Source organism: Danio aesculapii, chromosome 12 (genome assembly GCF_903798145.1).
Source record: "Danio aesculapii chromosome 12, fDanAes4.1, whole genome shotgun sequence".
NCBI classification, from domain to species: Eukaryota; Metazoa; Chordata; class Actinopteri; order Cypriniformes; family Danionidae; genus Danio; species Danio aesculapii.
The window spans coordinates 49,335,479-49,347,978 of NC_079446.1; the positions used below are offsets into that span (position 1 = coordinate 49,335,479).

The following is a 12,500-nucleotide window of genomic DNA, read 5'->3' on the forward strand; positions in this document are numbered from 1 at the left end:
TGTCGCGCGTGCTGTAATCCACACGTGAGTCCAGCTGCGCTCTCATAGCAGGGAAATGAAAACAAAACCTTCACTGCAGCACATTATAAAAGCAACACTGACGACCCGTATCTCCAAACAGTTCTTGTTCTCCCGCTTGTTTTGGCAACACGTGTCGTCTCTCTGCCGTCTAAACACTGCACAGGTAAAAACAGTCTTCGAAGCTATTATGCAAGTAGCTGTCAACGTAAAGGTTTTTATCTTCCTTTAAATGTTTTGTTGTTTTTGCGTAAAGATATTTTGGTTAGAAATCATTTTATATCTTATTAATGCTGTTGGGAAATTATTGTATTGTATTATTGTATGTAGTCACGTGATCTTGTTAGCTGTGTGATTATCAGTTAAAGGGGAAGTTAATATGAGCAGTTATCTCGAGCAGCGATATGCTTTTGTAAAGAAGAAAAGGAACTTTGTATGGTTTTATATAAAAGAAGAACAAACTGAAAACATCTTATTGACTCCTGAACTTTGATTAGAAGATGCACAAGGTATGTTGTTTTTTTTTTGTTTGTGTTCTACCAGCTGATTTGGGAAGTTTAAAACAGTGTATATTAATGCTGGTTCGATAAAAAACACAAGTCAAGTTAAACTGCTGTAAGGAAAAGCAAGCATTGATGTTATGTATGTGATTGTTTTTATTCGTTTCAGTTTTTCACGGTGTCATCATGTAAAACGCCAAGATATTGTGTCCAATGGGTGTCACGCTGTTCCACCGTTGTCAAAATAACATGAAGATGTCATGATGATGACGGTGATAACCATGAAGACGTTAAACTTTAAGACATCAGTTGAAGCGTGATTCTTTTAATCAGAAGATAACATTCAGGAGCCGTTACAATGCATATTAATGAAGTTGCACCGCATACACAATAGAGCGCTCTGATTGGTTTGAACCAAGTCTTACTCATAAATGAATGCAGCACAGTCAGAGACATCACAAGGCACTCCCTGGTACAGACGTCCAGTCTACACGCTGGAATACACGCTAAGATCTCAAGGCCGTGATGCAGCTTCGAAAATTTGCTTTAATTTGGCTCGAAATAACGCAAAAACAACAAATTTTCACTTTTTAGCGTAATATATGTGTCCTAATAGTGTTTTTAGCAGTGTGGGACACATATATGACCCTTTCGTGACCCTTTAAATGCAGTAACTGTGTGGCTGTAGTTAAGAGGTTTACTAAGTTTGTAGTTTTTAAATGCAACTCACGATCATGGGCTTGAACACATTGAGCTCGAAGTGTCCATTGCTTCCTCCGACAGTTACGGCCACATGATTCCCCATCACCTGAGCAGCCACCATAGTCATGGCCTCACACTGCGTGGGGTTCACCTTTCCTGAAACAGGTGAGAGTGTGTGATTAATGGAAGATCATTAAAGAGAACTCAAAACACAAACACTACTGTGATACTAATGTCATTCTGAGTTAAAATATTGTTTTTTTTTATTATTTTTCTGAACACTGGCGAGGTAAGAGTTAAAGGAGACCTATTATGTCCATTTTTACAAGACGTAAAATAAGCTCAAGTAAAGATTTCAGCTGAAAATCGCCCACAAATAATGTTTTCTAGCTCTCTGAAACTCTCTTTTAGGCTTTGATCCTAATTGTGGTATTTTGGTGACTGTCGCTTTAAATTCAAATGAGATTCTGCTCTTTTTAAAAGAGGGCGGAGCTATAAATGCCTGTGTCAGCATAGCTGCATACTGAAAACAGCACTGTGTCAGTGCTGGTCAGGTGTGCATGTGTGCTTCAGTGTGAGTGTGTGCTTCATGCTTCTGTCAGTCTATGTCGCTCCTGTCTCTGTTCATCTAAAACTGCACATCTATAATCCTCTTAGTCTATGCTGACATTATCTTCAGCAGCTCAAATACTCTAATGGCTAACGGACAGACGGCTGCTTCTCACTCAGGGCTGCCGTTTATGCTAATGAGGGAGAGATGGGCACTAGTGGGCGGGGCTTTCCCCCTCTGATGACACATACAAAGGGAGAATGTCAATCAAAGTGATTCTGCAGGCTGTTTTTATCAAGCGTGACTAGAATTAAATAATGTTTACCATTAGAGGCTGAATATATGCACACACTGCTGACACAACTGAGTTTAAACCCCTTATAAAAGTGATTTCTGCATATTAGGGTGCTTTAATGTAATTCTAAATCATCTAAGTTACTCTACATCATGTCTGACTTCCTTGGTAATCCCCAGGCTCTGATTGGCTGTCTTGTCTGTCACTCACCGGGCATGATGCTGGATCCGGGCTCGTTCTCTGGCAGGATGAGCTCCCCAAGGCCCGAGCGAGGCCCAGAGCCCAGAAAGCGGATATCATTAGCGATCTTCATCATGCTCACGGCCACGGTGTTCAGAGCGCCGCTCAGCTCCACCAGAGCATCATGGGCCGCCAGAGCCTCGAACTTATTGGCTGCAGTCACGAATGGAAGACCTGCCAATAGAGACAAGAGTAAGGCTGAATATACACACACACACACACACACATCTTTACACGCACACACACTACATGGTAAAACACAATTAGTTCATTTGCTTAAAAAAAAAAAGAGTGAACACATTGTAACTTGGAACTGCAAGTTGACTTCATTTTTATAATTACGCACATTTAAGTAAAAGCAACTAGTCTAATTAAAAGCAAAGGATTCACACACTTTAATAAAAGCAAAGGATTTACACACTTTAATAACAGCAATGGATTTACTCGCTTTTCTTAAGTAAAGTCAACTAACTGCATTAAAAGCAATAGATTTACACACTTTTTACAATAGAAAAATCAACTAATCTCACTAAAAGAAACTGGTTTACTCTTTTTTTTTAAGTAAAGTCAACTAAATGCTTTTTAAACTGCAGAGCTGCATGATACTGGGAAAATATGCTTTCTGCAATATTATGGTAGTGTGATGACATTTCTTGTGATATAACATTTCCCTAGAGAAACACTACCTTATTAGTCATTCATTTAGCTATATTATTATAATTTATGTAATAATCATACTAAAATAAACAGGTAATAGATATCTTTCTGATCTAATTTTATGTCATTTAAGCAACAAAAAAACTGTGAAGGTCATATCATACAATTTAAGACTATAGATGACTTACAAATGCTCGCCGTGTAAAATAATATTAATTTAATAACACCTCTCTGTAATAGGGATACTGCATATACTACTATTATGATAAGTATATGTGTATATATTGTGCAGCCCTATTATGAGCAATTAAAAAAAACTTATTTATTTATTTATGTAATGATCATACTAAAATAATCAGGTAATATATATTTTATGAGCTAATTAAATATAAAAATCAAAAGATTTAGTCTTTAAAACTAGCTGTTGTCATATTTGTCTGGCGGCATTAGTGTTTACTTTCAGCTCTAGTTTCAGCTAACAGCACCTAGTTGAGAGGCGGGGCTAAAGATAGTAAAGGCTTCATCTGATTGGCCAGATTTGGATAAACAACTTATGCATGCAGCACACAAATGCTTACCATGTTAAATCAACGTAATGTATTCTCACCTCTCTGCGATATGGATATTACATATATTATTATACGATAACCAAAATTTGATATATATTGAGCAACCGTAGCTTACACTATAATATGAAACCGTTATGAAATAAGAATAAAAAATGTAAATCATAAATCACAAACCTGTAAGTAGGCACAGTGTTTTTAAAACTAATTTAGACATCAGACGTCAATGATTTATTTTAATTATTTAGCCAGACATATTTACTGCTTCAAAATATTATGTTTCTAAAATTAACATATATCATGTTCAATGGGGAAAAAAAGTTACCCAGACAGTTTAAAAGAGCATATTTTAGAGCAGTGGTCACAATACCGTGATATTTTTACTCATGGTTATCATATCGTCAGAATCTTACACCGGCCCATGCCTACCTGTAAGTGCAGCAACTTTATCTGCCACCTTCTCAGCAAATCCAATGCGTGTGTTGAGTCCAGTGCCGACTGCAGTTCCTCCTGCTGCCAACTCATACACACGAGGCAGAGACGCTTTTACACGTGCAATACTGTACTTCACCTGCTGCACGTACCCGCCAAACTCCTACACACACACACACACACACACACACACACACACACACACACACACACACACACACACACACACAGACACACACACACCATTCACAGTCAATCAGTGTAGACCGACATCATGACAATACGTTAGAAGCTGTTAAAATTGCTATTGCAATTAAAGGAAAACCACAAAGACCAAGCAAGATTTAAACAGGGGCATCACAGCAAGAAGGTCGCTAGTTCGAGTCCCGGCTGGGTCAGTTGGCGTTTCTGTGTGGAGTTTGCATGTTCTCCGGGTGCTCCGGTTTCCCCCACAGTCCAAACACATGTGCTATAGGGGAATTAATGAACCAAATTGGCCATAGTGTGTGTGTATGTGTGTGTGTGTGTGTGTGTGTGTGTGTGTGTGTGTGTGTGAGTGAGTATGGATGTTTCCCAGTACTGGGTTGCAGCTGAAAGGGCATCCGCTGTAAAACATATGCTGGAATAGTTGGCGGTTCATTCTGCTGTGGCGACCCCTGATGAATAAAGGGACTAAGCTGAAAGAAAATTTATGAATGAAGATTTAAACATTCCCTTAAATATTTCATATCAGCTTCTGCAATCAAAAAGGCGATTTAGTCAACCTCAGGTATGGAAAAATTAGCATTATTTGTGCCAACTGCTGTTAGAATCATAAATACTGGGATTTGAGTATGAGTGGGATTAATTGTGTTATTTGCCTTTAATTGTGTTTGGTTTTTTTTAATGTGATATCATGATGCTGAATGTTAACATGTGGTGAAGCCAAACACAAATATCGGATTGTGGATATTACAATTGCGGAAAAAAATCCTACAGAAGTCAACGGTGACCATAAACTGGAAGTGAACGTCTCCTTTCAGAATCAAACTTAAACAAACAAAACAAACCAAAGCAAAGCAATTTCAAAACTGATTTATGACTATCGAAATATGTAGTGAAACTAAAATTACAGATGCAAAAAAAAAAGCATTATGAGAGGAAGAAAAAAAATAGTTATGTACTAAAATAAACTCTTAAAGGGATATTCACCTAAAATGAAAAATCTGCTATGATTAACTCACCCTTCACTTGTTTCAAAAACAGTCTGATGTTTTTGTTCTGTTAAACACAAAAGAAGATATTTTGATGAATGTTGGAAACCTGTAACTGTTGACTTCCATAGTAATACCATGGAAGTCAATGGTTTTCAACATTTTTCAAAACATCTTCTTTTGTGTTTAACAGAAGAACGAAAACAAACCGGTTTTCAACATGTAGAGGATGAGAAATGCTAGCAGAATTGTCAGTTTTCTATTATTGATTGTCTGTATGAAAACATGTTAAAAATGCAGAACAGCTGCAAATTCTCACATCAGATCACTGCATAAAAGACAGAACAGGGTATCTGTGGGTATTTAAGAGTTATATTAAAGACCAATTTAACAGTACAGAACAACTAATGACCATCCTTAACACTGTTAATTATACATATCAAGTGTGAAAAAACTCAAAACATTATTATTATTATTATTATTATTATTATTATTATTATTATTATTATTATATTTGATTATTAATAATAATAACAATAATAACAACAACAATAACAACAACAATAACAACAATAATAATAATAACAATAATAATAACAACAATAATAATAATAATAACAATAACAATAATAATAACAATAATAATAATAATAATAATAATAATAATAATAATAATAATAATAACAATAATAATAACAATAATAATAATAATATCAATAATAATAATAATAATAACAATAACAATAATAACAATGATGATAATAACAATAATAATAATAATAATAATAATAATAATAATAATAAAGCATTACATCAGTTCCACCAAACTGCATTAACTTATGCCCATTATTAAATTAAATCTAACATTATTTTTAATGGGAAGCTTTTTAATATTGTTTTATAGATAGATTCCGGTCAATCGGTGCATCTCCAGTTCTTCATTTGTCAATGTACAGGTTGACCCAGCTGTCATAAGCTATTATTGAGTGAAATCCCGCAAACTGTTAAGCAAGCAAAATCCCTGTGAGCGTGTATTATATTAGGCTCCGTTAAAGACTATAAATGGACTTTGGTTCTGCCTTTGTTGTTCTTAGGTGACGATAGACAAAACTATTTAAGTAGATTTCAAAACGGAAACCAAATCTTTTGGATGGGTCAGTTTGATTACATTTTGAAACCCTTTGAAACTGAGATTCAAGACATTTTTAAGACTGATTAAAGCCTTATTTTTATAGTATGAAATTGGAGACTTTTTAAAAATCCCAGACACCCTGCAGAAGTTTGGCCTATAATGTATTGTTATGGATGAGTGATTTCTGATGTGCTTGCTGTACCTGTCCGAGCGAGAGTGGCACGGCGTCCTGTGTGTGTGTGCGGCCGATCTTTATGATGTCTTTGAACTGTTCAGCTTTGGCAGCGAGAGCATCGTGTAGCGTCTGAAGGCCCGGCAGGAGAACCTCGTGAACCTCTTTAGCAGCCGCGATGTGCATGGCTGTGGGGAACGTGTCATTGGAGCTCTGAAACACACACAACAAAGCATTTACATGTAGAATTATTAGCCTCTCCTTTGAAACTGTTCCTATTTACTGTGATCTTTTATGTGAAGCTGCTTTGACACAATCTACATTGTATAAGCGCTATACAAATAAAGGGGAATTGAATTGAAAAAAAAGGTTCATCTTTATATATACATTTACCAAGAAATGTTTAACACTGAGAAGTTTTAAACATAATACTTTTAATAATGAATTTATTATAGCTTTTTTGTGTCTTTACCATGATGACGGTGCACAGTATTTTACTAGTTATTTTGTAAGATTCTAGTTTGCAGCTTAAAGTGATATTCAAAGGCTTAACTAGGTTAATTAGGGTAAAGTTAGGGTAATTAGGCAAGTTATTGTATAAAAGTGGTTTGTTCTGGAGACAACTGAAAAAAAATATTTCTAAAGGGAGCTAATAATATTGACCCTAGCTGTTTTATTTTTCTTCCAGCCAAGCTAAAAGAAATTAGCCTTTCTCCAGAGGAAAACCTATTAGGAAATACTTTGAAAAATGTACTGGCTCAGTTAAACATAATTTGGGAAATATATATATATATATATATATATATATATATATATATATATATATATATATATATATATATATATATATATATATACATATATATATATATATATATATATATATATATATATATATATACACACACATATATACACACACACATATATATATATATATATATATATATATATATATATATATATATATATATATATATATATATATATATGGAATAAATAATCAATTAGTGCTACTTAATGTGAGTGTGTATTTTTGTTTGTGTATCGATATTTGTGTGTGTGTGTATATTTGTGTGCATGTCGGGTTGTATGCGTGTGTGTTTTGTATGTATGCTGTGTATGTACGTGTTTATGCGTGTTGTGTGTCCGGTTGTATGTTTGTGTATGTATATGTGAGTGTGTGTGTAACCTGGCTCTTGTTGACATGGTCATTGGGATGAACGGGGTCTTTGCTGCCCAGTTTTCCTCCCAGCATCTCGATGGCTCTGTTACTGATCACCTCGTTGACGTTCATGTTAGTCTGAGTTCCGGATCCTGTTTGCCAAACAACCAGCGGGAAATGATCATCCAGCTTCCCAGACTCCACCTGGACGAAAACAAAAACAGCCAAACTAATTGCACCAAAATGTTTGTTTTGACATAACGTGTGTGTGTGTGTGTGTTATGTATATTTATCATGTATATATAAATACATGCATGTGATTATTTGAGAATATTTACTTACATTTAGATATAAATAAAATAAATATAAATAAATAATAAATGAAATATAAATAAAAATATATTTAGACAGTTTTTATTATTTAAGTCATTTTAAAAAAATTTACTTTATTGAAACTTGTTATATTTTAATGTGTTTAGTGCATCTAATTTTTATTATATTCTAGTTTCATAAAAAATTATTTTATGCATCTTATAAAGGAAATCTGCAACATCTAATACCATAACAAAGGCTTTTTTCTCCACTAAATGTGTATTGTTTATTTGACAAAATAAAAAACAAAAGGTTATTATTGGCTTGAGTAACTGGACAACATCAGGGTTGTTTTTAATAGCAATCCAGGTTGCCAGAGTATCAGAAATCCAGCGTAACAGATTAATAACCTCATCAGCAGCTTTCATGATGGCATCTGCAATCTTTGGGTCTAAACCGTAATCTTTATTGACTTCTGCAGCAGCTTTCTTCAGGATACCGAAGGCTCTGATCACCTGAATCTGCAGAGAAAGGAAATATTGACAACATGAATGAACACAAGCACTGACACAATGCACAGAGGCATTGGAGGATTAGTTCAGCAATATAAATGTAATGATTATTTACTCATCCACTTGTATTTTAAAGGGCACCTATTATGCAAAAATCCCTTTTATAAGTGGTTTAAACTCCCTTTTGTGGCAGTAAATATAGCCAGCCTGCCATCATAAAAAATTAAATAATTGTATTTGTTATAATCAGACTTGATATTTATTTATTTATTGTTTATTTATTTATTTATTGCAAAATTCATGGCAAAATTAATATATACATAAAATAGTACATGATAAAAACAAATTCGTATTACAATAAAAAGTTACTTAGACAAATATATAGGAAAGAAATAAATCAAATTCACACAAAATATATTCAAGATTAAATATTATTTTTAAGTTAAGTTTTTGATAAATAATTTAAGATTCTTCCTGGTGGTACCTTTTTAAAAATGTCCAAAGTACTCTCCTTATAAAATTATGTCTAATGGTATTCAAACTTCCACATTCCAACAAATTATGTTTCATAGTAAGAGCCACCTGGCAGTAATTACATTTAGGTAGTGCTTCGTTATTCAGTAAATACAACTGAGTCGATCTAGAATGTCCAATTCGACATCCTGTATAAATCAGACTTGATGAAAACAGTCTGCAGACACGCTTTGATTGACATTCTCCCTTTGTACGTGTCATCAGAGGGAAAGCCCCGCCCACTATACCCATCTCTCCCTCATTAGCATAAATAGCAGCCCTGAGTGAGAAGCAGCCGTCTGTCCATTGGCCATTAGAGTGTTTGAGCTGCTGAAGATAATGTCAGCATAGACTAAGAGGATTATAGATGTCTCTGGCACACCTCTTCCAACCAGGCCAGTGCCGGCCAACTGAACCACACCTGTGCGCGATTAGGAGCACTCACACTTGTCAAACGAACTGTGAAATGCGCCCGGGGACGCTTTGGATAGCCTAGTGTGAGCGCACCCTTAAAACAAGCTAAATATTCTGTCAGTGGGGTAAGTTTGGTTAGATTTTTTGTTTTTACTTAACCCACTGGCAGATTGTTTAGTTCGCTTTAAAGAAACTGGTTTAATTTTGACTTCATATTTCTGAAAATGAAACAAGTTTAAAAAATAAATGAATAAAAAAACTTGATAAGCATTTTTTGCAGTGAATTGAGAGAAGACACTCACCGGCCACTTTATTAGGTACGCATGTCCAACTGAAGATAATGTCAGCATAGACTAAGAGGATTATAGATGTCTAAAACTCTTTTAGGGCTGTATTGCATATTGCAAATGTGCATATTGTAAAATACAATGCGTTTTCTATAAAGGAGTGATTTAGTAGAATGATAACTTAATGTATGCTGAAGGCAAGCAAGTAATCAAACCATGTTAAAAATATAGTTCACCCAAAAATGAAAACGTCCTCTTTATTTACTCACACTAAAGTGGTTGTAAACTTTTATGAATTTCTTTCTTCTGTTGAACACAAAAGTAGATATTCTGACAAATGTTAAGAACAAAAAAGCAGCCATTGACATCCATAGTGTGAGCAGAAAATACTATGAAAGTCAATGGCTGTTTTATTCAGGCATTCTTCAGAATTCATTCATTTTCTTTTCAACTTAGTCCCTTTATTAATCTGGGGTCGCCACAGCGGAATTAACCGCCAACTTATATAGCATATGTTTTACACAGCGGATGCCCTTCCAGCCGCAACCCATCACTGGGAAACCATACACACACATACATACACTATAGACAATTTAGCCTACCCAATTCCCCTATAGCGCATGTGTTTGGACTGTGGGGGAAACAGAAGCACCCGGAGGAAACCCACGCGAACGCAGGGAGAACATGCAAACTCCACACAGAAACGCCAACTGACCCAGCCGAGGCTCGAACCAGCGACCTTCTTGCTGTGAGGCGACAGCACTACCTACTGCGCCATTTTTTTTATTACTTTGTTTAAATGTATGATTTGTTTTATGCAACAATAAACCGTGGCTGTTCATTTCCTGAAGTAATAGTGATGCTTTCTTTTCCTTGAAATAATATAAAACTATAATAATATAAAAAAGTTGGCTATATTTTTAACATCATATCCCGTATTGAATTATTTAGCATGCTACAGCATATGGCATTTTCCCTCAATATCACACAGCCCTTATTTCTCATTTCTTATTAAAAAATATTGAATTACTCTCCATGTAGAGTCCAGATGAAGAATAACATTAACAGATGAGGAATAACAGTCTATCTATTAACTATTATTATTAAAATCTATATTTTCTTTAAAACAAATTATAATGTAGGTATTTTTTGGAGCAATCTTAAGCCATTTAATTTTTTGATATAAAGTATTAAGGAAATTTTACTATTATTATTTATTTATTAAGAGCGAAAACCTTAAATTACATAAAGAGCAATAGAACAGAATGTGAAGGCACTTTAACCACAAAGGCTTGTCCAGGTAATGCTCCTATTCTTCATCTGGCAACACTTAAAGCCCTTTGAAGCTGAAATGAAACTGTAATTTAAAAGTTCAAACTGGGAACACCACAGACGTCCAACTTTATGTCGAAAATAAAGAAGAGTGAGTAAATAACATTGAGGTCAAGTTGGTTTTATATTCCCACCAGGCATGGGCTGAAATAAGATTCTGACGGTATGATAACCTTGGATAAAAATATCATGGTTTCCCGGTATTATGATTACTGCTCTAAAATAAGTTCTTTTTAAATATCTGGGTAAAACACAAAACCTTTTTCCCTTTTGAACACAATATTTTTTGTTAAGAAACATTTTAAATATTTGGGAGGAGTAGACATGTCAGGCTAAATGAATTATTGACTTCTGCAGTTTTTTTACAATTTAAAACGGCATCTTTGGATATCTGTTCTGCTGGAGATACTGTTATCCTAAAAAAAAAACGTAAATAAAAAAATCATACACATACCTTAGGAACGGTATTGCATAAAAACTGTGACGGTTTTAAAACCTTGACTTTTCCAAACCACGGTATACCTTGAAAATGGTTATCGCCCCATGCATAATTCGCACTATCATTCATTTTTGAACAGTGACAATTTGTGACACACTACTTTGAATATTAAATCTGATATGACTTCAAAACAACATTAGCACTGCTTAATTGACTGTGAACAGTGTTGCACTTTAATAGTCACTGGCTGCTAATATGACTTCCCCGTTGAGAATTTGCAAAGAATACTTTTCTGAAATTATATCAAGTCCAAATGTGTGAATATAAAACCAACTTTACCTCAGTGTAAATGAGGAAATGCTCATTCTGGAAGTGAACTAAATTGAGGTAAAGTTGGTTTTATATTCGTATATTCATTCAGAAAACTCGTGACATGCTCTCCTTTTGTGTTTAACATGCTCCTTTAAATATTGGGTCTGAAATCACATGCAAGTATGACTTTAAAACAACATTAGCACCGTTTAATTGACTGTAAACAGTGTGCTGTAGTTCGGTAGTCATTGGCTCCTTTGATTTCCCTATTTAGAATACTTTTATGCAATTATATGATTAAGGTGAAAGTCTATAAAACAACTTTACCCCAATGTGAGTAATAATAATAATAATATTGATCTAATAATCACCGGCATCCTCTCAGTGACTCCACCGATCCTGAAGTTCATGGTTGATCTGACAGTCTGAGCTCCATAGTATTTATCAGAGGGAACTTTGAGCTCTCCAAATGTGTCCCTCTCGATCCGAAACGCTTCTGAACTGGCCTGAAACCACAACAACCAGTAAATCACATTAATAACTCATAATTATAACCATTTTAATCAATACACATGAGAAACTCGAGTTAAAAATCAAAGTTTTCACCCCTCGGAGCTAAACAAACCAACACTTGCAGTCTTTCTACGTACACACACGCGTTTATGCTATATTTAAAGCGTTTATTGTTAATTTAGACGGATAAAAGCGCGTTTATACAGTAGTGAATCCACATGTTTTGAGTTATAGCGACTGATCT

The 12,500-nt window shown here is 34.7% G+C and overlaps 1 protein-coding gene across 1 annotated transcript in view; it reads right to left on the minus strand.

The window, feature by feature from the left end:
- Window positions 1-1,207: 1,207 nt before the first annotated feature.
- Window positions 1,208-12,500, minus strand: part of fh (fumarate hydratase) — an 11,558-nt gene continuing 265 nt past the window's right edge. The window contains exons 2-8 of the mRNA XM_056470066.1: window positions 12,115-12,249; window positions 8,345-8,455; window positions 7,650-7,826; window positions 6,488-6,670; window positions 3,958-4,123; window positions 2,276-2,479; window positions 1,208-1,376 (exon numbers count right to left, since the gene is read on the minus strand). Of these exons, the coding sequence (XP_056326041.1) occupies window positions 1,234-1,376; window positions 2,276-2,479; window positions 3,958-4,123; window positions 6,488-6,670; window positions 7,650-7,826; window positions 8,345-8,455; window positions 12,115-12,249 (1,119 nt within the window). The 3' untranslated portion in view covers window positions 1,208-1,233. The remainder of the gene's footprint in view (window positions 1,377-2,275; window positions 2,480-3,957; window positions 4,124-6,487; window positions 6,671-7,649; window positions 7,827-8,344; window positions 8,456-12,114; window positions 12,250-12,500) is intronic.